This window comes from Ruditapes philippinarum, unplaced genomic scaffold (assembly GCF_026571515.1).
Source record: "Ruditapes philippinarum isolate M1 unplaced genomic scaffold, ASM2657151v2 ctg2442_1_1_1_1, whole genome shotgun sequence".
In the NCBI taxonomy this organism is placed as follows: domain Eukaryota; kingdom Metazoa; phylum Mollusca; class Bivalvia; order Venerida; family Veneridae; genus Ruditapes; species Ruditapes philippinarum.
This window is the reverse complement of record NW_026866355.1, coordinates 21,048-48,982: the sequence shown is the minus strand read 5'-3', so window position 1 is coordinate 48,982 and position 27,935 is coordinate 21,048. Positions and strand designations below refer to the sequence as shown.

Here is a 27,935-nt window from a genome sequence, read left to right as displayed (position 1 = left end):
TTAATCAGTTTAAACTTAAAAATTAACAAATTTGAACCTTTAAAACGACCCTGGCTTGTCCTTGAATGTCTGTAAAATATTCTTGGCATGAAGAGTCGTAAACATGTAAGCTAACTGCCTGACCAAAATTGTTGCCATCGTTACTAACTGAAACTTCAAACTCATAGAACATGACCTCAGTCAATGGTCGTTTCTTCCAGTGATATTCAAAACAACATTCTCCAGTGAAAAGGTTAATGAAAATTCCATTCACAATGGATTCATCCACTGTTGTTAAAGTGCCATTTGATGAAACCTGTAGAACAAAGTATCGCCACGTATGTCATTACAAATTTATAAATCATTTGGTTAGGGCTACAATTTTCATGAAAAATGTGATATTACACAAAATTTTGTTCTTTACAGATCTTACATGGATATTTTTAAGAGCCTGATAAAAGATGTTACTTTATTTTCCATGACAAAAATCAAAATATTCATTTCAGCAATTTGTATATGCTATTTTTAATTGGTTTACACTTACGATTTTCAAGATTCTTTTGCAATGGAACGGATCTCTAAGCATGTCCATTTGCATCTCAGAACACCTACATTCACTCCCAAATCGTCTATCACAAAGCCCTCCACCTTCTACATCTTCTATTGTAGGCGGTACTTTAATATCATACCTACAATCTACACCATAATAACCGTTCTCACAAACACACCGACCTGCAATAATGTATACACAACGAATGACTTCAGAAATCAAAATCTTGATGAAAATTTATTCATGGAATGCTTTCTTTGATAACACTCTTTATAAAAAAATATATTTTCGAACAATGTTTTAATTTACACTAAAATATGACAACCTTCTTCTGTACAAGGTCCTTTGTCATTGCAGTTTGACGAACAAGACTGTTTCTTGAAAGAAATCAACGTCTCCCTGTGAGTTTCCGTAAAGTTTGCCTTCCTTTTGAATCCGATTTGTACAGCATCTTTCATTACCTCCACATGAGCATCAGACCACGTTCTGTCTTGACTTACCTGTAAAAAAACATGCAATTACTCCTTGATAGATATAGGGTTTTTTTAAACATTGACAGTGAATTATCTTTTGCGTTTTTGATTTTATATGAATTAATTAAGCAAGATACATTAGGAAAATAAAAACCATTCGGGAATGTTATGTAATAAAGTAGCATGTTAAATGTCGCAATTTTGTATTTAACACGTTAAGATCAATCAAGGCACTGAACATGACAAATTCCTTATTGACTCTAAACTGCAAAGTAAAATACATTTTTATTGCAATAAAAGAAGTACTACATACCCACTAGTAATTCTACAGATAAAGAAGTGTTATGAATGAAAACAACGTAATTGTGGTTTTAATTCAAAGAATTATTAAATTACGCTATTGTAGTTTTTATTTTACAAACCTATTTAGGTGTATTTTGTCAATGTTGGACACTTTTTCTCACTTTTTTCACTATTTTAAATATTGAAACAACAGAGATGTATAATTTTGATATTCTTATCATGCATTTCTTGAGAGAAAAAAAGTTTAGTGATTAAGTATTGAAATTTATATCTTGAATGCATTATTTTGATAATAACAATTTATTGTCTGCTATATGTAGATATGTTGTATCGGACCGTGAACACTAATTGATAAAACCTTGAAAAGTGCGATCAGTCCATTCACTATATAAAACTTACTGAAACATCGTATCTGCAATGTTCGATTATATGAGAAGTGTCGACATATCCTTCCAGTAAATTTGAAAAAGTTTCTTAGACGCTATTGATTGACCGATAGCATTAGTACAAAAGTCAATCGCTTGCTCATTTGATATGTTCTCTTGTTCATTGGTCTGCCTCTGTAAAAACAATGAATGTGTTAAATTTACAACAATAGATATTAAAGTACTGTTATTATTATAAATAACATTTCACTTTAATAAATGACAAGAAAATGTAACAGATAATGGTTATCATAAATAAATAACTTAAATATGTTAATGCATTAATTAGTAATTGACTAAATTACTTAATACTTGAAAAAATGTAATTTTCATTTATTTTCCAACAATTCTAGATTCTAAATCCATAATATATTTGTTACCTTTCGTCTTGAATTGTTTGTTGTATCGGCCAATTTTGCTCGCCTTTGCATTTCTAAATCCGGATCGACAGTAAAAGATCTTTTCTTTCGATTCTCGGGAAGGCATTTGTCTCTAAAATTACTACACAGATCGTCTGTTTTCTGTAGTTCTACAGTACAGTTTATATATTGTGTAGGAGAACAAACAGCTTCAGGATTAAGTGTGCGGCAGGAGGACGACAAGTCATCGCTAAAACAATCACATGTACAGAAAAGTTGTTCCCCATCTTCCTCCCATGTGCTCACGTTTGGATTGCAAGTCGGACTAAGGTAATTGGTGTCTTCAGAGCCTATTCTATAAACATATTCATAAGAAAAAGAGATACAATATGGAATAAAATCCGCAGCAATATAAGCAATATATAAATAAGGCAAATGGAAGTCTCGCACTGTAAAATATAAGCAAAACAAGTCAAACATGTCTTGAAACAAGAAATTCGTCGAAATGAAATAAAACCAAATAGTTAAAATCACAGACTAAGTTCTGTTGGGTCTCTTCATGATAAATTGTGGCTATTGCAATCTTTTACATGTTTAGCACGTTAATTAATTTTTCAAGCCTTCATTCTCAAATGAATGGAACCTATGACCCCGATGAACCGGAAGGCGTCACGTAATCTAAATAAACTATGATTCTTATCTATCTAACTGCATTAAAAACACTATTCCATACTTCCAAGAATTAATGAATTCCTCACTATCATCTAGAGCTTTTCCGTTTCTGTCATGATAGTCATTTTCTTTGATCGAGTCAACTATTCCGCACAGTCCTTTTGTTGAATTAAAGTCTTTAGGCGCCATGACTATATCAATGTTCATTAAATTAGTGTAATCAAGTTTACTAGGGTTTGGTCCGATTCGTATCTTTACAAGTGTCCCAATATGTGTCTCTACCTGAAATTTTCAGAAGTCTTTTAGCCATGCAGTATGTGGGTCTTTGCATGAGCTCTTTGTAGTTAAATAAAATCCTTTTTAGGATTAAATAAATGGTTAGGTATTTACAAAGTTAAAGAATTATTTACAAATCACCTATTAGGACTTGCAATAATTTGCCTTATATTGTAGTAAAATGATGGAAAATATTACATATGAGATATATATTGTTTTAAATAAATATAAAGAATTTAAGAAAGTTAACTATTTATAGTCAGAAGCTTTTTTTCACTGTTTATATATGTTATTTATTAATATGAAACGCCACCAAACTGTTATGACCATAAGCCCATTCATTGCAAGTAAAAATCTCAATGTAGAAAAACCTGATAATTGAGCTCGTCCTGTTTTCGAATGACCAAAGCACCATTATCTTTACATGCTGTCATGCCAATAAATTTTAAATCGTTACACAAATTTATCAAGAAAATATCTCCACCAGCACGTATTGCTACTGCACAAGTACAGAAAGGTCCTTTCTCTTCCGATTCCGAAAAGCACGAGGTTGTTTTTTCCTGTATCTACAAATTACAAAAAGTTTATCATATGAAACTAAACATATTATGTTTTTCACTTAAAAGTTTTTGAGTATTCTGTTTTGAGCTCAAGGCTGCGTTTCATAGAAAGTCCTAATTATATTTTAAGTTTAAGGACTTATAAACCATCGTGGGACTAACTTAAGACTGTTAAAGTAAATACTTTTTATCTTCAGTATATGTTTTAGACTTTTATTTACTCATTCCCCCGAGAAAAGTTACAAAATAAATACAAAATATATTATAAATGACATTAAATTTAAAAAAAAATAAAATAAAATAAAATTTGAGATATTACAATGTCTCTTACGACAATATTATATTCTGTATTCCAATACAAAATGAATTCTCCTGCAAATTCGTTGTTATCGTATATTCTGTGAAAGAACAAACCAAAGCATTTTATTACAATGTCTGTTGCTCAATCAATTCTTTTTTGTTCATTTATTTTAATGTGAAATCAACTGACAAAGGAGATATTTTAATTTGTTTTTCAATGTTTCTTTCTTGATTATTTTTGGATAGATTTTACCACATAAGGTCTATTAAAAATTTAAATAAAGTGAAATGGACTCTGTCTTTTCCTCATTTAGATATAAATAAGAAATCTGTAATATCTGATAAGCTCTAAATAAAACTGGAAATATAAAAGATAATGATGGTAAAGTGAGTTTCAATGTGTGTAAGTTTATATACTTTCCATCTCCTGTACACATGTGAGGATCTACATGTGAGAAACAAACTTTATCTTTGAAGTCAATATCATCTTTAATGTTAACCTAAAACAAAAAAAGACAGACTATTGTTTGCTTGTGTTTTTTTGTTGTTGCTGTTCCTTTTATCTTTTTCATATATTATTTCTTTAAATATTACGTTTTACATTTATCTATCGTATAGTATAAACCGGTTCTATTTACCATGCAGCTACACATTTACAGCTACTTTTATATAATTCATTGAATATTTCAGATACATAAATCTTCGATTCCTACGAAAATCACCTGATTTTATATGGTTGCATAATTTAAAGAGGTTTAATAATGTGGTTTTAATAATTGAATTAGTGTAAAAATTGAATAAGAAAATGACTGTTTTTGAGTTTTCTTTACAAACAAAATATACACTTTCATTCATCTTTTAATTTTTATACACTTTGAGTGTGACAATGTTAATTATCAATTTAATTGTTATTTACCACAACATCATCGAGGACAGAACCTTTCCAGATTTCGTGAGTGCCTGCACTTTGTGTCACAAGACGAAGTACGTACGATTTCGGATCATCGTAGCTAAGAAATCTTGTTGTAATATTCATAGCTGAAGTCTGCTTAGTTACACTACATTCAGGATCGCCAGGATAGCATCCCTAAGAATAATTTAACACAAAATATCCTTTTATAAACATTTTTTTTTTATCTAATACACTAAAAATGATAGTACTTTACCATTGTTATCAGATAAGAAATAGTGTCAAAAATAAACAAAAGGTGCTTATAAACAGTAAGTTAAAAGGCCAATCAATATTTATTTATATTTTATCTATGCCAAACTGGTTGCAAAAAATATTGCAACTTCTTTGTCATATATTCTGCAACTTCGTGTCTGAAATAACGAACATACAGACAAATAACAAAAGAAAATAAAATTCTATATACATACAGTATGCTATTTAATCTAAGACTGATTCTGATCAGTAGTTGCGAACGTTCAGTCTTTCATCCAAATAGTCTTAAATTCAGCTGTTGGACTAGAATTATTCAATGTAAAAGTATGCCCCAGCTTGTGTCAAAATTATGCATACATTCAAAAAGGAGTTAACTCCAAAGACATAAATGACAGATTGTCTGTGAAGATACAAATTGTTATAAAAATCAAAATCTTATCATCATTGATAAAATGAAAACAAAAAATTACTTTAAAAAATAAGATGGACTTACCAAAATTTCAAAACCACAGAGCGCCTGAAGAGATTTTATATTTTGTGCACCCAAATTTGTATCAGAGAGCACACACCTATCTCGCTCGGGAGAAAACAAATGGACCTTTGTTCTACAACTAGCTGTGGGTATAGGTCTATCTTTGGGTGCATAACAACCATATGGAACTGTCGGTTGAATGTTTAGTGACTTTATTTCGTTTGAAGACATCTTAATCAAAGTTTCTTCAATCTGAAATAAAAAACCTAACTTATCTTTCTATTTAAAGTATTACTAAAATACGTCACATTCTGTAGCCGTTTTTTAATATTTCAGTACTCATATCATGTATCATTGAAATAAATCCTGTTGAAGGTCTTGAAAGACCGAAACTGGTAGATTCTTAAATAAACCAGTTTACAAAAATATTCTGATGTGTGACGTGTGTTCTCTCCTCTTGATTTACTTGTTGTTTTAATAACATGTATTGTACGAGATGTATCGACTTACAATATAAATATTGATAATGAATTGATTTATGTTTTGCTTTGTTATCAGATTAGAATAAATATTAACCAACAACTTTTTCTATTTCCTGAAAATATAACATCGAACTGACTCTAATTCGAAAATGATAAAACAAACTGCGCCTTATTCCTGAAATTTACCTTTAATTCTGAATTAATAACAACAAACTTACCCCAATTCTGAAATAAAAACAGCAAACTTACCCTAATTCCGGCAAAAAAACTTTCACTTTTAAACAATTTTGTCATGAGACCAGTTGCGTTTCTTGCAAGTTTCACACCACACTGAATCTACAAATGAATGGAATACTTTATCAGTATTATAAAGTCTTCATTTATTTCAGCAAATGATTAAATCTTACCAGATAGATAGGTTGTTGTTTCATAAGTTAATGTGCAATATTTAGAAAAAAGCGATAAATCTTTTTACCATAATGAAATTATTACATTTCAATCTGTGTAAATTTTACTGGAAATTTACCATTATGCCGAGACTGAATCCTCGTGAAAGCAGACTGTCTTCAGTTAAATTTCCAATTCCTTCATATCCTTTTTGTACAAATTCAATAACACCATCAATGTACCTGAATAAATTCAAAAGGAGGACATATCAGATATTCTAATGTTCTTTTCCAAAGAAATGAAATAAACGCTACCATCTGACACATGCAACCATTCATGATTCATCAACATCATCAGCAAGTGTCAAAGGTTGAACATGTCTTTATTCAATTCTGGTTTATTTCTTATGACATTTCAAGGAAAGAAAAAATATTCAGTTTCAACTGGAATTAATATTTTAATGCAATGAAATAAAGCACTTAAAAGGTATAAAAAGTATACCAGTATGTGAAGTAAAACAAGTTTTGACTCCCTCTGTCGGTATCGCCGCTTTCTGTACATACGAAAGCAATGTATGGTAGCAACGAACCAGAAACTTCCTTAAATCTAAGTTCCGACTTTACTGTTAATGTACTTATTGATTCAGTCGGAGCTTCAGAGAAATCTAGAATAGAAGGCATATAAATAGCAGTTTGACACAGGTATAAGATTTTATAGGTGTATAGCTAATGTTGCTTAATATTATTAAAACATTCTAAAATTATACCAATGTTGTGACAAGAGAAAAAACGATATTGTAAAATACCAATTTTGAAAGTCATGAACATTCAATTTGCGAATGCAGTTACTCTCTTATGAATAATATTTAGCCAATTACACATTTATTTAGTGAAAATTTCTTCACTTAACCGTCAAAGGAAAAATATGAAGTATTCTTCTTTATATATTTTACATGCTAGAATGATATTTATTCTCTTACACTTAAACATAACAAGTATATCGCTATTTTTATAAGGAGTGAACGGATAATCATACCTCTCACATTTTGCAAATCCGGAGGATCTGAAGTGAGAGAAATGAGTTTTTCTTGTTTATTATAAAGTATGAGTAAAACCTTTTGAAATCTATAATAATCCAACATGTGCAGTGGGTTTCTTTACAGAATTCGTTAAAACAGTACTTCTCTAACGACGATCAAATATTCCATTAATAAAATCTGATTTATGAATTGCTTTCAAATGTACACGTACAAGTATAATACATATGTTTCGATTCCTTAGCCAGTAACTTTCCACATTTACCAGGACCAAGCATTACAAGTGTAAATATAGTAGAATAATAGCAATAAAAAAGAATGAATTTTGTCAAATTGACATACAAAAAGTCATGTATTATGAAAATGTGAAGAACGGGAGATCCACCGAGAGCAATATAAACACAGTTTAAAAGTAAAACTTCCAGACTTGGATTGATTGAGTCTGTTCATGACAGATACTTAAATTGAACATGCAACATCTCTCAGGCCCTCTAGTACCGATTTAAACAGTATTCAACATTTTACGCAATTAAATATTGGAATAAATGAGCCACAAGTACAAGACAAATATATCAACACTGAAGTGAGGAAATTTTTATATCTTTACTTATCTGTCTACATAACTTTGATTTTACATGAAAATCTTTCAACCCAGCACATTTCAATACATGCCGTTAAGAATTGGACAACTGGTTAAAAAAATGCCTGTCAGTTTAATTGCATAAAATAAATTCTTACCAAAACAATAAGCTGCATTATTACTTGTTCTTGGTAGGTAGTATTGCACTGAACCGTCACATATCCTTATCTGGATTTCAATTTCATTTTCACAGACATTATGAGGATAAAGCTCGCAAGCGATAAATGTGTGTGGTACTTCATTTAATGTACCTTTATCTGGATGTGTACCTTAAGTGAAAATAAAGAACTTAACGGCTAATTCTGACATTACTTCTTCAATGGCGTCAGCTGAACTATTAGCCCGCCCTTCCTAGCAGAAAAACATATTAAGCATTGATTAAGTGTTTGATTACAAAGTAGTTCAGTTATTGTATGATATTGCATACGAACTGAATGATTTGCTTAAATAATTATAATATACATATTTAACAATAAAAAATGCTTCATTAATATTACCACTGAGATAAATAGGTTGGATGGTTCCACACTGTTCATACGCAGGCATCGAATTTGCATCCGGCATCAAATATTGCTGGCCATCAAATGACACTTTGTACCATTGTGGCGATAAAAAGTTGTCGACGACAATGGGGTCACTGCCTTGTGTACCAGCTGCATCTGCCTTGTATGTCCGCGATCTTTTGGCAAGCTCCGGTAACAAAATACTATTTTCACAGCTTCCATCTGTAACAAACAATTTTTTACTTTAACATATCTTTAAAACGATAATTAAACAAGTTAAGCAATAGAAAGAGCATCGAAACACGAGGCTATCTGATTTTTACGAGGGGCGTAGGTTGCCGAGTAATTTGATGTTCTTTCTCTTTTGTATCATAGACAAAAATAAAAACACGTTCCATTTTGTCACAGTATGAAACCTCAGAACAAAGTTACCAATGATCTAGCATCTGAATATGACATTTCTATCGCTATCCCTTTTTTATCATCTCTCACAAAGTAAACGCCAGGCAAAATGAGGGAATGAATGGACATGCGGGTAACTTATACATGCGCTCCAGTTAATACACTGTGAATGTATATGTATGCTATTTAACTCTGACACATTTTCAACAAAAAGGTTCCCATATTATGATACAACTAGTATTTTACTCATTGCAAACTCCTATCTGAAGCAGCTTGGCATAGCGATTCCCGTACAATTTAGATATATCCTATATCGCATATATCACTTGAACTGATACAAAAAAATACATCCAGTGAACGTGCTATGTAAATAAAGAAAAATCCAATTTGTTTGATTTAAACCTTTCATCTTATATAAAATTAAAAGAACCTCTTTATATATGTATGTTTAACCAAACAAAAATGAAAAGAAAAGAAAGAATTTCAAACGCTTTTAGTATTGTTCCTACCTTATATTGGTTGGTATAGTATTAAACACCCAGGAAAAAAAACAGCAATATATTTCATAAATTATAGCAAAACTCAAAATATCAGAGAAATTTGCAAACATCATAATGAATGAAAAAGCTACATCTGTCAAACTATGAGTTGACATTGCATCAAATGTTTGCAGTTCACCTTACAGAAACTATTGTAAATATTTTTGCAGAGCAACACCGTATAGGAGACAAAACATTTGGTTCTTGCTTAGAGGTGTTGCTCTACAGAGGTAAACTATAATGGAAATCTTAAATTTCAGAATAAATATAATTGTTGTTGTAAAGAGATAACTGGTCTACAGAGGTCAGCTTTAAATAGGTTATACTGTATATACAAATATCTATTCTTATAGAGATAGAATACTGCTTTATTTCAACTTTAAAATACAATTAGTGGAATGAAGTGATTATCTGAATTGTCATACTATTCTAGAAAACGTTATTGAAAAGTTTGTTACTTGACAATACCAAACACTTCTAGATATTCCAATTGTTCCATTTTTTTTTAACAATTCACTTTAGTTTCATTCATTTCGTCATTTTTTTCTTTTCGACACAAATGATTGTAACAACTTTGATATACTAGTACAATAAATAGTATACATAACTTTACATTTCAAATGTCATTGTAAATGTGTGGTGACGGTTCTCGAATTGTCTTTGAAAATGGGCATTTTTATCAATAATTTGTTTATTGATATACACGTCGCTTTTATACGTATGTTAAATAAATATGCCTGTAACTAAATATTCAAAAATAACACATACATCATGGTAAAGCAATACTATTGGTAACATGAGATGAAAGAGATGAAGGGTTTGGTATTCGAAAAGATGGGTTGTAAGAGATATATACCATTTTCAAAAGTTAAATGTTTCGCATGACATTTATTTGTAAGGGCGTAATAAGTCTAAAATATTAATGTTGAATTAAAATCATTACGTGACTTACTTCATGTTTGCCGGTTTATCTCAAAAACATTGTATTTATTACTGTAATGTTTAAAGTTATGTAAAGATTAAATCTAAACGGTATATTTCAAAAAAGAATTTTTGACGCAGTTGCAAAAAAAGATTTAAGATTAGATAAAATTACAATGCATCAACTCCATAATGGATTAATTATAACGACACAAGAGTTATCGCAAACAAGGAATCTAGGGGGTCAATTCAAGCGTCCATATGAAATTGTTAGTATTCCGATATATATCACTAGAAGGCAATGCTATTGTCTATCTAAAATCAATTATAAACTTTATCAATTGCCAAAAATAAACATAATCAAAATACAATACAATACAATGGATAGAATAGTACCCTTTTAAAAAATAATCAAGACGCCGTGAACAAAAAAAGCTTTTGAGAAACAAAAACATTTATAATGCATAATTTTGCCTTTTAACAAAAAATATTATTGATAGTTAAGAATTTATACCCGAGACAAATATTAAGTATTATGAAGGGTGATAAGATATGACAATTCTTACTTCCTTGTAATTGTACAATGTTTCGTGCAGAATGTTTGCAATCAAAAGGACGTCTTGACAACTATAAACGATCTTTTAGGTTTAACAACCAAATTGAAATACCCTTTATACCTTTAAATTCATTGTTTTTGTCCTGTCTGTATTATAATAGGAGGATCTTTCATGTAAGGGTTAAAGTTGTCCACTTTGTCACTGAATGATGTAAGGACTTTTCCAATATAATCATAATAGTACATTTAAATGGTTACCGATTTTTATTCTATTTATTTAATTTTTTTCTATTTTTTTTTATTTATTTATTTATATTGGAAATGTGCTTAAATGTGTCACACATCTTGTGTCTAACAGTATTGTAATGACATAAACGACGTTTAAACGATCGCTCAGTATATTTTTGTGACTGATATTCTTTTTGTCATAATTTATAGTCATGAAGGTTGATATTCCCTTTAGAGTAAACCTACAGGTTAAAATTAAGGTCTAGGCGAGTACACTTAGATGTACACGTTACAACGATATGTTAAGAAAGTCCTTATTTCTTTCATTTGGTGTATATCAACATCATACTATTGTTACTGTTCGCTCAGAAAAAAACCTAATTATAGATAATTTTACTGACTCTTGGCTGACATTTGCCTGTTAAAGTAAACAAAATACTTATAAATGAAATATTGAGAAATATTGATGAAATAAAATGCGTATTTTCATTTTCCATATTTTCACTGCAGCAAAGCATATTTTCCGTAATTTCACTGCATTGAAACATATTTTCCGTATTTTCACTGGTGTCTTGCCGTACTACTTTTTGCTAAATTCAGCCAATATACAAAATTTAAGGGAAAGTCTTTCAAACTGTCATTACAATAATACATATACGGTATGACCTTGCAATCACTTCCTTTATGTTATTTAACTATTAGTAAGATTATTACTAGTAAAAGTTTGACATACACAGCAAATTGAACAATTATATGTACACTTAATTGACCTTTCAATATCGAAGTGACCATCAGATAGACCAAACAAAGCCGACATGTTCTTTCAGATATCTACATTGATATCAAAGCATTGATTTAAGTTTGTTTCTGATAACAATGATATGTGAAATTCGTCATTATCTTTACTTGATGGGCGAGATTTAGTTTCCGAATTTTTTTTGGCTCTCCGATGGTTCTTGTCAATGTTTTTATGGACAAAATACATGTCGCCACATGCTTTTAATTAGATGTTTCAAAGATGACGTCACGTTGCGTTAATGACCACATATGATTTATCATGCTTATGGCATTGATTAGCAATTTCAAATCATGTATCTCGTAGAAACCAACGTCACACAACTATTAGTATATAGTTTTGCTGTCACGAATGGTACAATATACTATCTACATTATCAATTGCATACCTCAATATGGACGAAATAAATTTACATTTTGACATATATATATAAAAGAAATGCTAAACAATTCTAAATTATTTATAACTATGCCGCGTTATGATGCACGTTAAGGTAAAAATAGCATTATTTTATGTCATTTTTATGTTAATACAGTCATTATGAAGTACAAGCATAAAAAAATATACCAAAGGAATATGTGACTATTAAGATTTGAGGAAAATCGTTGTAAGAACAACAAAGTCGCTGAAAGAAAATGTCATTTTACCCCTCTGGTATTAAATGGGAGCTGTAATAGTACAAAGACACAACATGCACGGATCATTCACATGAAAAAAGAAAAAACGCGTTTCGAACCCCCAGCGGCGGGGTATTTGATACGATGTCAACGACTTAAACTTTGCGATCAAGGAAGAAGTCCCATGTGTAAAAAATGTCTTACGATAAAAAAAAACAGTTGTAATATACAAGTGTTACAAATGAGACATTTAAGTGTGCAATACTATTGTAAATAAATAAACAGGACATTAAATTATTTCAGTAAAAATATAAAATAAAAATGACATTAAAAATTTAACATATACAACTTCGTTTTAATTGTTGCAATAAAAGAAAACTAATCATATATTTAAACTTACAAGTCTGATAAATATGTAACATCAAAGTCAAAATGACTATTAATCCATTAAACATGATTCCAAACTAATGAGCTGCAGTACTGCGTGAAAGATAGTAGTTCTTCTGTTTTACTATTTTGTCCTCATTCTTTTGTTCTATCAGTTGTAAGTTGCACATAACCGTCTTTATAAAGTATTCAAACAATAGTATCATATTACACGAATTTTTATAGCCATATTTGGAGTATTTTTACAATACGGCTAACAGGCTTTTGTATATATTATAACAAAAGTTTTATTATATAACATGTATAATGGAATAAAGCTAAATTGTTATTGTGTCTGCCTCTAAACCTAGCGCTAGTGGGCTCGAGTTTCACTAGGATCACGACCATGCCTCTTCCTTACATGACACCAGCCTAATTACATTCAGGAACTGACATCAGTACTAGTTTATTCCAGGAAGCAAACTCGAAAGTTATTCTAAAAAGAAATGATTTTAAGATTACATTCAAAGTTAAATAAGGAGAGTTTAATATTTCAAACTAAACTTTAGTCTAGTAGATTACAATCAAAGATAAATAGAGATTCACGTAGTTGAATATGTTTAAACTAAACAAGTAGATTACAATCATAGATAAATAAAGATATATGTAGCTGAATATGTTTAAACTAAACAAGTAGATTACAATCAAACTTAAATTAAGACAACAGTAGATTACTATGATCAAAATTGATTGCTGAATATGTTTATACTAAACAAGTAGATTACAACAGATGAAATAAGAATAGTTGCAAAAATCAAGATAGTATTGTCAATAATTGATTTATCTATAAATATTTGGTGGTGTTGTTAGTTGACTATCTGGATCACGACAGGAAGCCACGTTAAATTTACCAGATCATATCGTTCTTGGGTAAGCTGTCCAGCCGTTTACCAGTACTAGTTGCCTTCACTTTCGCAAGGAACTGATATCTCCTGTACATGCAAGAGCAGAGATACTGTGCGAATGACCATACAAAAGATTACATGATCGATCACAACGACATTGATCTGCACCGTCCGGGAATTGAACCCTGATCGCCCGATTCACAATTTAATGCTATTTCTATTCAGTTCACCGAACGGCTATGTTATACTATTTCTGTTTGAAATTCTAAATAGGTAAACCTTTGACTTTGTCACCAATATAGAGATAGGCAATTCAGCAGGTATTGACCGAGTGTCCGTGCAGTCTAGCCAGGCTCTATAATGTGGGTTTCTCCCGTTTTTGTATTTTGATATTGAAATCCGTTGTAGATTCCTTAAGATATTCTGTATCGCGTGATCATATTTGATTATTGAGCATTACCATTTAACATTTTAATTAGCAAATAAGGCTTTTTCCTTTGTTAGGTCACGCATTGATTATATATCATATATGATACAACTGTGGCAAAATTCCCAAAACCTAACAAAAGAAGTTGAAGTAAATTGTCCCTGATAGAGGGTATTTACAGATATTTTTCTGACTTATAATCTTTCCGGATACACACAATATGGCGCTCTTCCTGCTTCTGTGCTTGTGTTGCCTTCTTAAAGCTGGTAAATTATTTATGTTTTTCATATTATTATCATTTACTTTACAGAACGTTGAGAAAAGCTGGCATTTTTTGTCAAAAGATTCAATCTTTGTACAATAATATAACTTTATGTTCTAAATTAAGATAGCTATGAACATTTCATTCATAAACATGTACATGCATTTTAGTACTAAAAGTTTCCTCATATTTGTATAGCATAATAAATGTCAACGAATACTGAATTTTGTATCGTACTGGAAATACTGTTTGGTCTTAATAACACCAATGCATATTATTCACTGACATTGTCATTTCTGTCTAATCTATTCTCTGACACTGCCAAATTTTCTTATTTATCCTCTTTAATTGGTCTTATTATTTTCTTTACATTTACAGTATTCATATGTTCAAAGTTTATATTACTTAATGGACCATTCTTTTGTTTTAAAGGAAATGCTGGACTTTGTGACGCAACGGATTTTGGTATGTTTAATTTAACTGCAATTCCATTACATCTTAACCTATTGATTTCATCATGATACGCTTTTGTATACAATGTTATTTACAAAATATCGGCCAATCGTTTGTGGTGTGTTTAACTATAGTTTGGAAAATTTTAAATTATAATGTAAATTACCTCTTTCCAATTAATGGAAGGGAGATAAGTGCAACATCAAATAGTTTTACCATTAAACAGCATATTTGACAAAATATGATATTATGAAATAGTGTATGTACAAGGGGTGCATTTTTTGTTATTTGTTTTCTTCAAAACACACACACATAGAAAAATCTAGAAACTCAATAAGTGCTGATGTTTTTTCTTTACATTATTCAAAAAATGGCAGGGTTATTACAAACATATACATGTACGTATTTTCCCAACATCCCTCGTAGAAACCTGAGCAATGGTCGTCAAATGCAAGATAATTGAACATGTTACATGGTCTACGTACAGTACTGAAAGTTAACGTCAAAGTATCATTTCAATTATTTGATAAATGTTCATAAATGATTATATCTTATTAACCAATTTGCAACATATACGTAAATGATTCTGAGCCTATCATATTGTTCTATGATATTATGTTGTTGTTGTTTTTTCAGATCCGTGTTTGTTTAAAAACAACTTAAACATTGTACCATATTTGAATACCAGACACCCTTCAGTTGATTTCTCGAGAACGACAGATGACACTAAATATTGTGATCTTTTTGCTCTTGATCATGGAAAGTGGTACTGGAGCAGTTACAACATGACAAATTACTGTGTCGATCATAGAAAATGTGGAACTAACGACCCGATTTATCTTAATGGTTTGCTTTTTTCATCATTTAAATTTTGTTACCAATCTAGTCTTTTTATAAACAGAACAGATATTTTATTAAGATTTGTAAATTGTACATCATCTTTAATACAATAATTTTACAAACATAATGTCAATATAATGGTAATAGCAATCATGACATTTTTCAAAATTCTTAATCTTGTAAAAAGAAATTTAATTTAGAAATGTATATACTACGAATTGAAAAAGTAAAGACATAAGTAAAGGAGAATAGGCAATTGTGATGTTAACGCCCAACATTTAACAGTGTCTTTCTCAAAGCAAGTGCTTCTTGAACAATTTTGAATAACTGAATTAGTTTATATTTACTATTTGTGTTCAATAATAAACAAATTTATCAAATTGCATATTGTAATTGATATTTAAATGATAAAAATGTTACCTTTATATTCAAGGAAGCATACCAAGTCCAGAAGACAACGTTATTGATGCCACAGCTTGTGTTCGAACGTTTGGAAATTGTTGTGCAAAGACATTGAATCTGAGATTAAAGAACTGCTGGGATTTTATGGTGTATTGTTTCCCTGACCTTGAGTCCTCTTGTCACAGCAGATTCTGCTTCGGTAAGAATTTTTTAAAAAACCAACTTTGATCCTTTTTTACTTCGACAATCGAGAATTTTGTAATATCTGATCTTTATGGATAATTATTGCATTATACATTTTTATGCTTGTTATTATGTTACGCATCTAACCGTTACCACGATAAATATTTTAAATGGATCTTTCAATCTGAACATAACCATTAATCATTTTGAGGGAAGTTTTCAAATATGTATTGATTGAATAGTAAACAGTGTGTGTGCCCATGATCAGACGGCACACATGTGTCAGCTTATCTTAGCCTGTACCGGTCGCATGGGTAGAATTTGTTGCCACTTAAAGACGAATTTAAACGAGATAATGGCCTACAATTAGCATTGTTACCCCTCACTTTGTGTGTAATGTTAATTTCTCATAGGCCAATGGGCGCTATTTATACTGTTAATGCAAATGTACCATGTGACTAAGAACATGTGACTAAGAAATTTGTACTGTCACTTAGTCTATTTTCTAAATAAAATAGAATAAATTCATAAAAAATATCATCACAGTTATTGTTCGGGATAACGCCTCGAGTAACAGCATTTTCCTCGGGATATTTTACTGTTACACAAACCCATGTGTTATTTTTATATTATTACTTATAGATCTTTTCATGCATTATTACACATAGTTACGATCTTGTTTAGGGTATTCTGCATTCTTCTAATTTTTCTTTTTTTTTCATATATAAGATATCGACTTAAAAGTTGAAACAACAACACTATCAACAACAATGAAATCAACAAAAACACCAACTGTTGACTTGACATATTTGATGGATTCAGATAGTGATAGCTGGGAAGATAGAAGAGATGTATATACTGACAAACAAAATGGTATGAAGTGTACAGTGAAAGAGAAGAGGTCAAGCCGGTGCTATATACGCAAATCATTTGCACAAAGTCAACCGCAATTTCAAACAGTGGCAGATTTTAAGATATAAATGACAAACTTAAGTGAAAGAATTTTTTAATTCAATTCGACATTTGTTTTAAAGAGCAATTCACCAAGAAAAATGATCAAATTACATTTCCATTTATTGTTTCAAGTTAAGGCATGGTTTATTTCCTACCAGGGGAGAGTGGGTGCAGTATTAATCTAATTTTAAAAACAATTCATAGTTCAAAGTATGCCAGGTTTTAAAATGGCGGTTGACCTCGTGAAAGTGTTTCACGTATTGATTCGATATGGCCAAATTCTAAGAATGCAGAATACTTGGCACAAATGGGCATTTCAACTTGTAATTATCGCAAGGCTACCCGAGGTAGCTATGGGGATAACGTGCTCTTCTGTTTCAAAGTACAATCAATGGTCAGGAATGCATTTTGATTATATTGCCTAATACAATTCCTAATTCCTAACAAATGATTGCAAATACATAATGATTTTATGGATTTAAAGTTAATACCCGTTCAAGAAAAGGGGAATAAGCCATGAAACATTTATGGTTTTAAATTATTCAAGTTTTCTTATAGACTAAAAGATTCAATATCATATTTAATCTTATTAAAAAACTGAAACTGTACAGTTATTTTGATATCCATACAGTTTTTATACAAAATACTATCTTAAAAACAATACGTTTCAATTCTTATACTCGAACCTTTCAAGTTATATTGTAACGAAAGTGAATAAAGAATGAATTGCTTTCATTAGAAAGAAGTAGAAGGTATATTCGACCCCTGCTGCAAACTCCCTCCGCCCGGTATGAAAATTAATATGTATACATGTAGCATGTCAGTATTTTCTTTTCCGTTTACAGGAACGTGTAGGACAAGTTGGGTGAAAATTGCGTTGATAGTTTGGTTTTTCGTTTCTTTAGCAGTAATCATAATAGTGTTTGTCATATCTTCAATCGTTTACAGAAAGTCAAAAGGTAATTACCCATCGTCATGTATGCATGTGAACACCGAATAGCATTATTCCAAAATTTACAGATAAGATCCTTTAAGAGCAATAAATAACACGCCCCCCCCCCCCCCCCCCCCCTCCAAAAAAAAAGTATGAGTAAAATAATTAAAGTGTAAACTATTTGGACCTTTTTTGTTCTATATATAAGAGTCTAAATCTTTAAGAATTATAACTTTCCATAATCTTAAAATATTCAAATAACTGCAATTAGAAGAAAATTAACTGTACTGAATATGTATTATAAATAAATACGCAAATGCCACATGCATATGAATATTAGCTTTTAAATACTTCAATTGTACTATTTTTCAATGTTTATTTTTTGCAAAGGGATTTCTAAAATCAATATTTCCTTTTTTGTAGGTTTTATCCATGGAAAAGATGAACAAACCAATAAACTAACGATGTTGACTCCATGAACAAAAAGTACACGTGATTGTTTAAAATTTTGTGAAGTTGTTTTAATCTTAGAAATCGCGTATCATATTGCTTGAACATATATGAAATGAGGCTTCATTGACGGGGAAAAAGAATAATGTATGAATGGAGGTCACAAGTCAAAAGAAGGAACATTTTTTACCGTTTTGTATTGCTTTTTTCTTGTCTTTTTATTAACATTTTATTAAAACCTTTTCACACTCAAAAATGTAATTATTTTCAGAATCATTAACCGTAACTTTTCTTATAATGAAATAATCGGAAGTTATGATTTTGGCTACAAAAGTGATTGAGGTTTTTGTTATAAGTAAAGCGGGCAATCGAGGTTTTTTTGTCAAGCCGTTTATATCTCTTTTTGTATTGTTTTTATTTTAAGTTGACATTTTACTGAACTCTCCTTTTCATACACAGGAAAAGGGATATCTTTGAGACAATCAAAACAAGACAAAAAAACTTGTAGATTTGGTTAATAGGAAATAAATGATTTACGTGTTATTTAATTGTAGTTAATTTATTAATATGTCATACTTTTTTACTTGTCAAATATACATTTTGATAATGATTTTAGTTACTGATAATTGAAAATTAATCAGACATGCAAGTGAAAATAAAACTTATCGTTATATTACTTTTCTAACGTTTTATATAGCTGTTAAAGTAATAATATGTCAATCCAAGGGTATATAGTGAGTGACCGAGTGAAAGTCAACTTAAGTTTACTTTTTGCCAGAAACTGTTTCATTTGCATGAACAATAAATAACTCACGTGATCCAAGAAACTTTATGTAAATTTCCATCGGAATTTGCCTGTATAATTAAATTTATAAATAGAGTGCGGCATTCTTTTTATATTTTAGGCAGATTTATATTTTACCGAAACATTTTCCAATAGCCACTTTTGGTCAATCACCATAAACAAAGTCATTCTTTTAAAATATATAGTCAATTCAGCTCAGTTTAACAGTGAAAAGATGAGCAAAATGTCACCTTTTTTGTTTGTTTTTACATATAAAAACTTGCTGGAGATAAAGGACAGGTTTAGGGAACGAACATATTTCGAATCATCTTTGTTTGTTCCGAAAAATAGCCACTGTATTTTTTGCATATTATCATATTTTTGTTCATTAACCTTTTTGTGTTTACTTGATGTCTTTACTCAGACAAATAAAAGATAATAAATGTTTGTTTTATAAGATTGATAATTTCTGTACTAAAAATGCAAACTATAAAGCCAAACAAAGAAAGATGTTTACAGCGTACACACTTGAGCAGCACTGGACTACTTTCTAATGATATAAACAGGAAGGGGGTAGTAAATACGTGTATATAGATGATATTAACACTATTGATTTGAATCATATAATAAAATGTTAATAGCCCATTATAAAACATTTGTTGACCCGCCCCATCATAACATTTTTAACACAAATGAGGCATCCATTCAAAATTTATTTGGAAATTGAATAAACAAAGTTTTACCGCAACGTTTGTCCAACTCGTTATAAAACATAAGTCATTGAGAATAAAGAAAGACGGAGAAAGGGCGGGTCTCAAATAGTGAATGTCACTTTCCCCATCTTGGTATTCCTTTTCCTAACGATGGCTCATGGAGTGCCTACCTAATGGATATTACTCACAAAGCTTGACAATGTGTCAACTTTTTAAGTATCACTTGAAATTGTTTGTATGTCCTTCATTCGCCCGCTTCTTGAATATGTGGATGTAGAGCGAGACAATACCACTGCAGAATCTGAGGAACTCGAAAGCATATACAGAGGATTATCACGGAGCAAGACAATTGGTTTCATTTGTAAAACTTTAAAAGATTCTTCTCTTGAGCCTCTTAAACATCTAAGACTAAAACATAAACTAATTCTTCTTTAAAAAATGAGTCAACCCATTATAATATCGGAACTTTTCCATTTATTGTTGTAAACACCACCTCTTGCAGCCTTCAAAACTTGGATCATTTAAGAAATATACATTTTTCAATAATCGTTTTTTTTCTAAATCTTTCATACGGTCAATTATTTCTTCTTGGAACTTGCTTCCGCCTGACATTCAAAATGCCAGGTTTATGTCGGCTTTCAAACAAGTTTTAAACAAGAACACATTAAACATAAATGTGTACATTATAGGTATCAGAGAAACAGCTATATAACAAGCACGTCTTTGTTTGCACTGTAGCACACTAAAGCAATATCTGTAACATTATAGAGTAAGCAGCTTGTGCGAAACATTAACCAAAAAGCTTTATATACATATTTCAAACACTTTGTGATAAATGTTTCCCTAGAATTATTGACAGAATAATCGGACTTGAGATTATTACAAGAGTTTCACCTTTTGTTTTCTCTCGAATGTTTCTAATTTTTCTCCAATTTTAATACAACGTCTGTGATGTGCTGTTTGACAGCTGTAAACGTTGTATAATTTTCGTGGACCTTCAAAGATACTGATTCTTATGATGAAGATAGATCGATAGATTTATTTCAGTATTGTGCAATAACATTGTAAAACATATATTTTATTATACATGATAAAACAATAACAAAGTAAAACGTTTATGCGGAATGAAACCACATCAATGACATCATACTTAGGACGTATTTCCATTATGGTCCTTAAGTGCTGATGGTTTTTTGCCTGAAATTAGAATGTCGCTGTCCAAATAATTTTTATTTAAAACAATAGTTTAGATAAAAATTTATAAAAAATAATATGTTTTACAATTGAACATAAGAACATTATACATAATACATTGAACATATGTATCAAAGATATATTTTCATATTTAAAAAATAAATTTTGATTAGCAATTTAAAGTTTCGTTACTACTAGAAGAATATGTCTTATTCCACAGGACACAACTATTAATATATACCGCAACCTATGACACTTTCACCTGACCTAGGGGATAAAAGTTTCAACTATATAATCAAAACTTTCTAATGCTTTTTAAAAGATTTCTGATGCTTTTTTAAAAGATTTTAGAAATACGAAAACGATAAACAAATAATAAAAAAATACATCACAACAAAAGTAATTCATATTCATTACTTATGTATAATGTAACGGAAAATTGTTAAGCATTTGAATCTTCTTTCGTCTATTCTTTAAAAGAATGAATACACACTAATAATTGTAATAGTTAATAAAAGTTTGTTTGAACAAAGCTACGAAAGATCATATTCACACAAAGAATTTTTTTCTTCATTAGAAATATACATATTGTATTTATATATATTCAAATAATAAAATTATCTTCCTTTCCATGGTTTCTATATCTAATCTATCTAACATCAGGTATACACATTTTGATTGTCATGCATAACTGATTCATTTCCCCCACTTGTATGAATAAATGAAAAAAAGCAAAACTAGAAAACACGAAGAGTGTAACCGAGCGTGCACACACAATTACCTCGCTATTGATGGTGTGATAAAAATAAATCAAGGATTTGTCATTTCAATACAATCCACGGTCCTAAAATTAACTCATTGTTTTTAAGATTCGACCGGTGTTAAAAAATTTTCTTTAAAATTCTTTTTATGAATATGAGTTTTTCTTTTTAAAAAACGTCTTCATACGGGGTCCCAAATTTCTTATTGCCTCTTTTTCACAAGACTCACGGAACGATTACAAAAAAAAAAATAGGAAATTTTTGGAAAAACACAACAACAACAGGCAAATAAAGCACCCTGGGAATTTGTAAATTTGACAATTTTATATAAATATCAACGATTAAACTTTATTGAAAAGAGTTAAACAAAAAGATGATACATCACCATTACCCCAAAAAGGGTCTATAAAAGAAAAAACTTTGATTGATTAATAGAAAAGTAATGTTTTTACAACACCGTGAAAATTTTGAAAAATCGTTATAAAGTTTGTTACAGGTTATTAGCCCTATACAAAACATTCCTTGGATATATAATCCAAATCCTTTAAATTTTTTTATTTTGGAAACAATCGTTTATATACGGCCATATAGCCTAATAAATGTATAAAGAATCTTAAGAACGTATTTATAATACAACAAAATTCCTTACTAAGGGAGAAAACAAGAAATTACTTCATAAAAGGACAGCAAACGTGTATATAGTATATATAACGTAGCATGACTGTGCCAAGATTATATAATGAATGTAGACATTAAAAATGTGTCATATTATATAATAGTTTAAGGAAAAATATTGTTCAGGCCAGATTCTTTTGTTTACAATATATATTTTGCTTATTTACCGTCTGCAAATGTATATAATCACTGCCAACAATGCCAGGATGATTACAATTAATACTACAACTGTAACAATCCATCCAGTTTCTGTACTATTTGCTTCATCTGTAAACGCAAATATAAACACATACATACATTAAAACACATAATACAAAAACATGGATTTGTTTTCAAAACATACGATTAACCATTGGCTATACTAAGTCTAAATAAAGTATTATTATTTTATACGTTCTATTTTACTTGAAATGTGACAGAAAGGTGTACATGTTTGCAAAACTGTTTGATTTGATTAATAAAATGATCTAAACAAACATGACTATTTCACATATTTTACAGTATTTTTTTTATATCATCAACTATTAAAAGAACACAGAAAAAAGTGAATATTTAAATCAAAGAATGATAAATAAATACTTCGTGTCTATCATCTCACACCTTCAAACATGATCATTAATTTCAAAAGACATTGCATGGAAATGATAAAATTTAGCACATTTTCTTTTGAAAAACCTACTATTCTATCATTAAAAATACATGTTTCAGAATAATAAACTATACATCAAAACAATGGCAGCACTGTATGAAAATAAGTTTCTATCATTACACAACGTTCAGTTTTGAAAATTAAGTTTTGCCGTTGTTTTGTATTAAAGAGATTTTCTATCGGATTAAAACCATCAGCTACATTAAGTACTGTTTCGGCTTCTTTTTTGAAAAATGCATGGAAGTGCTTTTCATTCAACGCATTTGTTATCGTATTTTGGTGGTTTACAAAATAAATCTACGTCACGTGATGAACGTACATATCGGCTTGCTTTTAAAACATATATAACATATATTTATGACAATTTCTATGATTATTTTCTTCTGTATAAAATCAAAAAAAGCTCACAAAATAACATTGTTCGAAAAATCTAATGTAAAATCATAGATAAATTCATTTATACCTTTGTGTTTCCTTCTTTTCTCGTCGTCATCATCTCCACTATCAGTATCTGGTTGTTTCGAGGTAGCTTGAGTCGTTTGTGTGGTTTCTACCCCCAGGTTAACATCTGTTTAATTTCAAAATCAGATTCGTTAAATGTTTTCTTCTGCCTTAAATAATTGGAAGTCTATGTTGCAGGCTTTATGGGCACAGGAATGATACAGACTTTCGTCTGAAGAAAAGGGAAATCTGCTATGCTTTATAATTTTAAAAAGATCTAAAGCATGATAAATGCTTTACGTTAAGCAAGCAGAGATTAATGTGAAATAATTTCTCATAATATTGGGAAAATATAAATAGAGATTTTTTCTTCCGTATGAACTTAATCACAATAATGGCCAAAAGGGAAAGACATTTTCAGCTATTCTGCTGAAAAATACTCTTCCTGAAATTGAAACAGAACACCAAAAGAGAGGTGGTAAAAAGATAAGAGAATGATGAGGCTAAAAAGTTTTTAAATAATATTGGCATGGATCTGCATTAAATATTTTTCAAAATACTCAGTGATATGAATTAATTATCAAGTCCATTTAAGAATTAGATATGAATAACGTTGAAACGGTTTGAAAATATATACTCGACAAAGGATCGGATTTAGACTCAAATTTCTTTTGTCAAATCTCTTACCAAAGCAGAACCTGCTGTGGCATGACGTCTCAATCTCAATGAAACAATAAACCATGTAAAATCCGCAGTTCTTCAATTTCAGATTTAAACTGTTTTTACAACAATCTTCAAACGTTCGAACACAAGCTGTTGCATCAACAACACCGTCTTCCGGACTTGGTAAACTTCCTGGAATATTTATGGTTGGAAATATTAATATTGTCGGTTTTCATAACCTTTTAAGTGATTTTGTATGAACTATTATATGATGAATACTAGTATTTTGTTCTAGAACACTTTAAAATATATTAAATAAAACTATTAATGAGTTTGCACTATCTATAATTAAATATACTGATTTCTATTCGATAATAAGCTTTTAAATATTTAAATAAAATAATGACAAACAATTAACATTGAATGAGTCTTTGCCATATAACATTTAATCAGTATATCTTTACATATAATTAAGTTTCTGAAAATTTCAAATTGTATTTCAGACATGAATAATGGAAGGTAAATAAAAAAATCAAACAAAATCAAACCATTTAGATAAATCGGGTCGTTAGTTCCACATTTTCTATGATCGACACAGTAATTTGTCATGTTATAATTGCTCCAGTACCACTTGCCATGATCAAGTGCAAAAAGATCACAGTATTTGTAGTCATCTGTCGATGCTGAGAAATCAATTGAAGGATGTCTGGTATTCAAATATGGCAGGTCCAAGTTGTTCTTAAACAAACATGGTTCTGAAAAATAAAATCGTAAACCAACGCTCACACATTATAAAAAAACTCCTGAATTTTATAAAAAAAACCCTATTTTTTTTTAAATTTTCGGGCTTTTTGAATATTTAATAAAATTTCGAGAAATTTTTAAACTTTTTTAATGAAACTCTAGTTTAAAAAAAACCCCTAAGAAAACACTTTAAACAAAAAGGGTGCTCGGTAATTATTTTTTTACATTTTTAAGTGGGGAAACTATTTTCCCATATAAAAAAAAATTGGGTTCATAATAATTTTTTGGCGTCAATTAAAAACTTTTTTTTTTCCCATAAACACAAAAAAACAAAACCGAGACCCGTTGTATCGAAAGAGTGTATTACCCCAACCCTGAAATTTGAATTTAAAATAGAAACAACAAAATAATTAATAATATATCCTCTATAAAATAGAGGATATTGAATGAGTGTAAGTTCAATACTGAATTTTTTGAACGAGTTGAGTAAAATTCTTTTATGCGAGCCTCTGGCGAGCATGATAATTATTTTATTCAACGAGTTTAATAAATTCAGTAATGAACTTACACGAATTTAATATTCTATTAAATATCACATACCAAAAAATAAAGACCATTTAAAGCGAAAAAGAGTCATGTTTTCATTGAAGGGCCTATAGTATAACGCTACCATTTAACATGGTTTTACATTATGTGTGTATAACGCAACTGGATCACGTCAAATTATATGCACGGCCGTGCAAAACCATTTTTACGGAGTCGCAAAAGCGGCACGGGTATGTGATAAAGAAATTTATTGTTTATCTTTTATGCTTTTGACCATAATTAAAAATGTGCTATTAGCATATAACCATACTAACCTTCAAGACCATGCGGAATATGACAGTCCAACAATGATACCCATTTGTTTATTTAAGTCAATAAATTTGTTTTTAATTTTGGTGTATTTTGATAATATCAGCGACTCAAATCCATTTAAATCAAAAACACATTTTTAAAAATGATTATTTTTATAAAAAAAATTTTAAACAAAACGGGAAGTTTTACCAGTTTTAAAGAAGGAAAGCAAAAAATCCCCATGTAGTTTTAAATCTTAAATAATTGTGTATCCTATAATTTTACAAAACTTATAAAACTGTTTTTTTTTAAACTTTAAAAATTTACAAAACTTAAAGTATTTCAAACTTTTAAATCAATAACGTTCGTTTTGGGGCAGTTTTTTGGATATTTCCCAAAGGGTTTGTAAAAAAGGGGCGGGTTTTGAATAATAAATACCTGTATCTTTTGAAAACCAGCCCCAAAAATTTTTGGTTTAAAACGTAAAAAATCAATGTGGTTAGAAATTATATTGCAGTCAGATGTTCTCCATCCTTGAGAATTTTCTAAAGATATCTATGTGTTTTGTAAACACACCAAAAATAAATTAAAAGAAACAAACTAACAAAATGAGTTTTAAATATTGCTTTAATTTTGTTTAACTTTCCAATATTAACCCATAACTTAATATACCATACATATTTGTAATTAAAATATCTTATGAAATAGGCAATGATGAATTTGTTAACAGCTCGTGACAACAAGAATAATACTTATAGTATAAAAAATGGAAAGGTATCATAACGCATTAGGACATCTGATAATTCCCTTAATACATTATATCTACTACCTGTATGGAAAAGTAATGAAACTAAAAAAGGCGTTACATAAATAAACTTTAAATATTTTCTGTTCAATAATTGTACATCCTAACAAACCAGAATGAATAATAAAAAGACATATGAACTTCTTTCTCTACAAAAGACTCATCATTCATTTAATCACTTACCAATGCTAGGTACTATATCGCTATAAAAAAGGGTAGTCATTATATATATGACGTATTCAATCGCCCTGAATAAATCTGTAGAATAACTTGTATTCGACCTTTATAAAGTTCAATTTTTTTCCCATAATATTTCAAAATGAAAAATGTGGGGATACGCTTCATTTTTTTTGTGTATACAGACAGTGCTTTTGTGGCATGATTAAAAAATAGAATAAACATGGTATCTAATAAGAAATATCCGCATCCGCGCATTCTGATCAGGATCCATGCTGTTCGCTATCAGTTTCTCTACTTGTTATAGAATTTGTATGCAAACAGTATGGATCCTGATCAGACTGCGCGGATGCGCAGGCTGGTCTGGATCCATGCTGGTCGCAAACCCATTATGTTGGTTTTGTCATGACGCGGCTCATTTGTATTTATCTACAGAAAACATCATAAAATCATAAAAGCCTGGATATGATGAATGCATGTAAAACGATAACTTATACAAAGACGTTTTACGCATTTGAACAGAGTAGTCATCAATGTAATTTGAGAGAAAACTGATAGTTTTCGCTTCCTGTTTGTGTAAATTAAAAATTAAAAAAGAAGAAATGTTGAAAGGATTATTTATTTTAGCTACTCTTAATCTTGGTATTGTCGATGTTTTTTCAGAAATGTAAGTAT

The 27,935-nt window shown here is 29.9% G+C and overlaps 3 protein-coding genes across 4 annotated transcripts; 1 reads left to right on the top strand and 2 right to left on the bottom strand.

The window, feature by feature from the left end:
* Window positions 1-888: 888 nt before the first annotated feature.
* Window positions 889-13,204, bottom strand: LOC132732252 (von Willebrand factor D and EGF domain-containing protein-like). Its single transcript, XM_060718642.1, has 16 exons — window positions 13,042-13,204; window positions 8,577-8,804; window positions 8,178-8,348; window positions 7,439-7,465; window positions 6,905-7,067; window positions 6,543-6,645; window positions 6,266-6,352; window positions 5,556-5,786; window positions 4,814-4,984; window positions 4,315-4,397; window positions 3,929-3,995; window positions 3,409-3,603; window positions 2,823-3,043; window positions 2,111-2,444; window positions 1,705-1,865; window positions 889-1,029 (listed from the first exon to the last, which is right to left on the bottom strand). The coding sequence occupies exons 1-15, from the start codon at window positions 13,094-13,096 to the stop codon at window positions 1,731-1,733; spliced, it is 2,271 nt and encodes a 756-aa protein (XP_060574625.1). The 5' UTR covers window positions 13,097-13,204; the 3' UTR covers window positions 889-1,029; window positions 1,705-1,730.
* A 1,279-nt stretch (window positions 13,205-14,483) lies between these two features.
* Window positions 14,484-20,042, top strand: LOC132732253 (pancreatic secretory granule membrane major glycoprotein GP2-like). 2 transcript variants are annotated; one of them, XM_060718644.1, is made up of 7 exons: window positions 14,484-14,605; window positions 15,034-15,066; window positions 15,691-15,900; window positions 16,328-16,495; window positions 17,302-17,352; window positions 18,279-18,392; window positions 18,791-20,042. In XM_060718644.1, the coding sequence occupies exons 1-7, from the start codon at window positions 14,560-14,562 to the stop codon at window positions 18,844-18,846; spliced, it is 678 nt and encodes a 225-aa protein (XP_060574627.1). In that variant the 5' UTR covers window positions 14,484-14,559; the 3' UTR covers window positions 18,847-20,042. The 2 variants fall into 2 exon arrangements, with proteins under 2 accessions (XP_060574627.1, XP_060574626.1); XM_060718643.1 differs by having other exon boundaries at window positions 17,209-17,352.
* A 3,019-nt stretch (window positions 20,043-23,061) lies between these two features.
* Window positions 23,062-25,448, bottom strand: LOC132732251 (uromodulin-like). The gene is made up of 4 exons (XM_060718641.1): window positions 25,246-25,448; window positions 24,722-24,889; window positions 24,057-24,161; window positions 23,062-23,211 (listed from the first exon to the last, which is right to left on the bottom strand). The coding sequence occupies exons 1-4, from the start codon at window positions 25,304-25,306 to the stop codon at window positions 23,108-23,110; spliced, it is 438 nt and encodes a 145-aa protein (XP_060574624.1). The 5' UTR covers window positions 25,307-25,448; the 3' UTR covers window positions 23,062-23,107.
* Window positions 25,449-27,935: the final 2,487 nt, after the last annotated feature.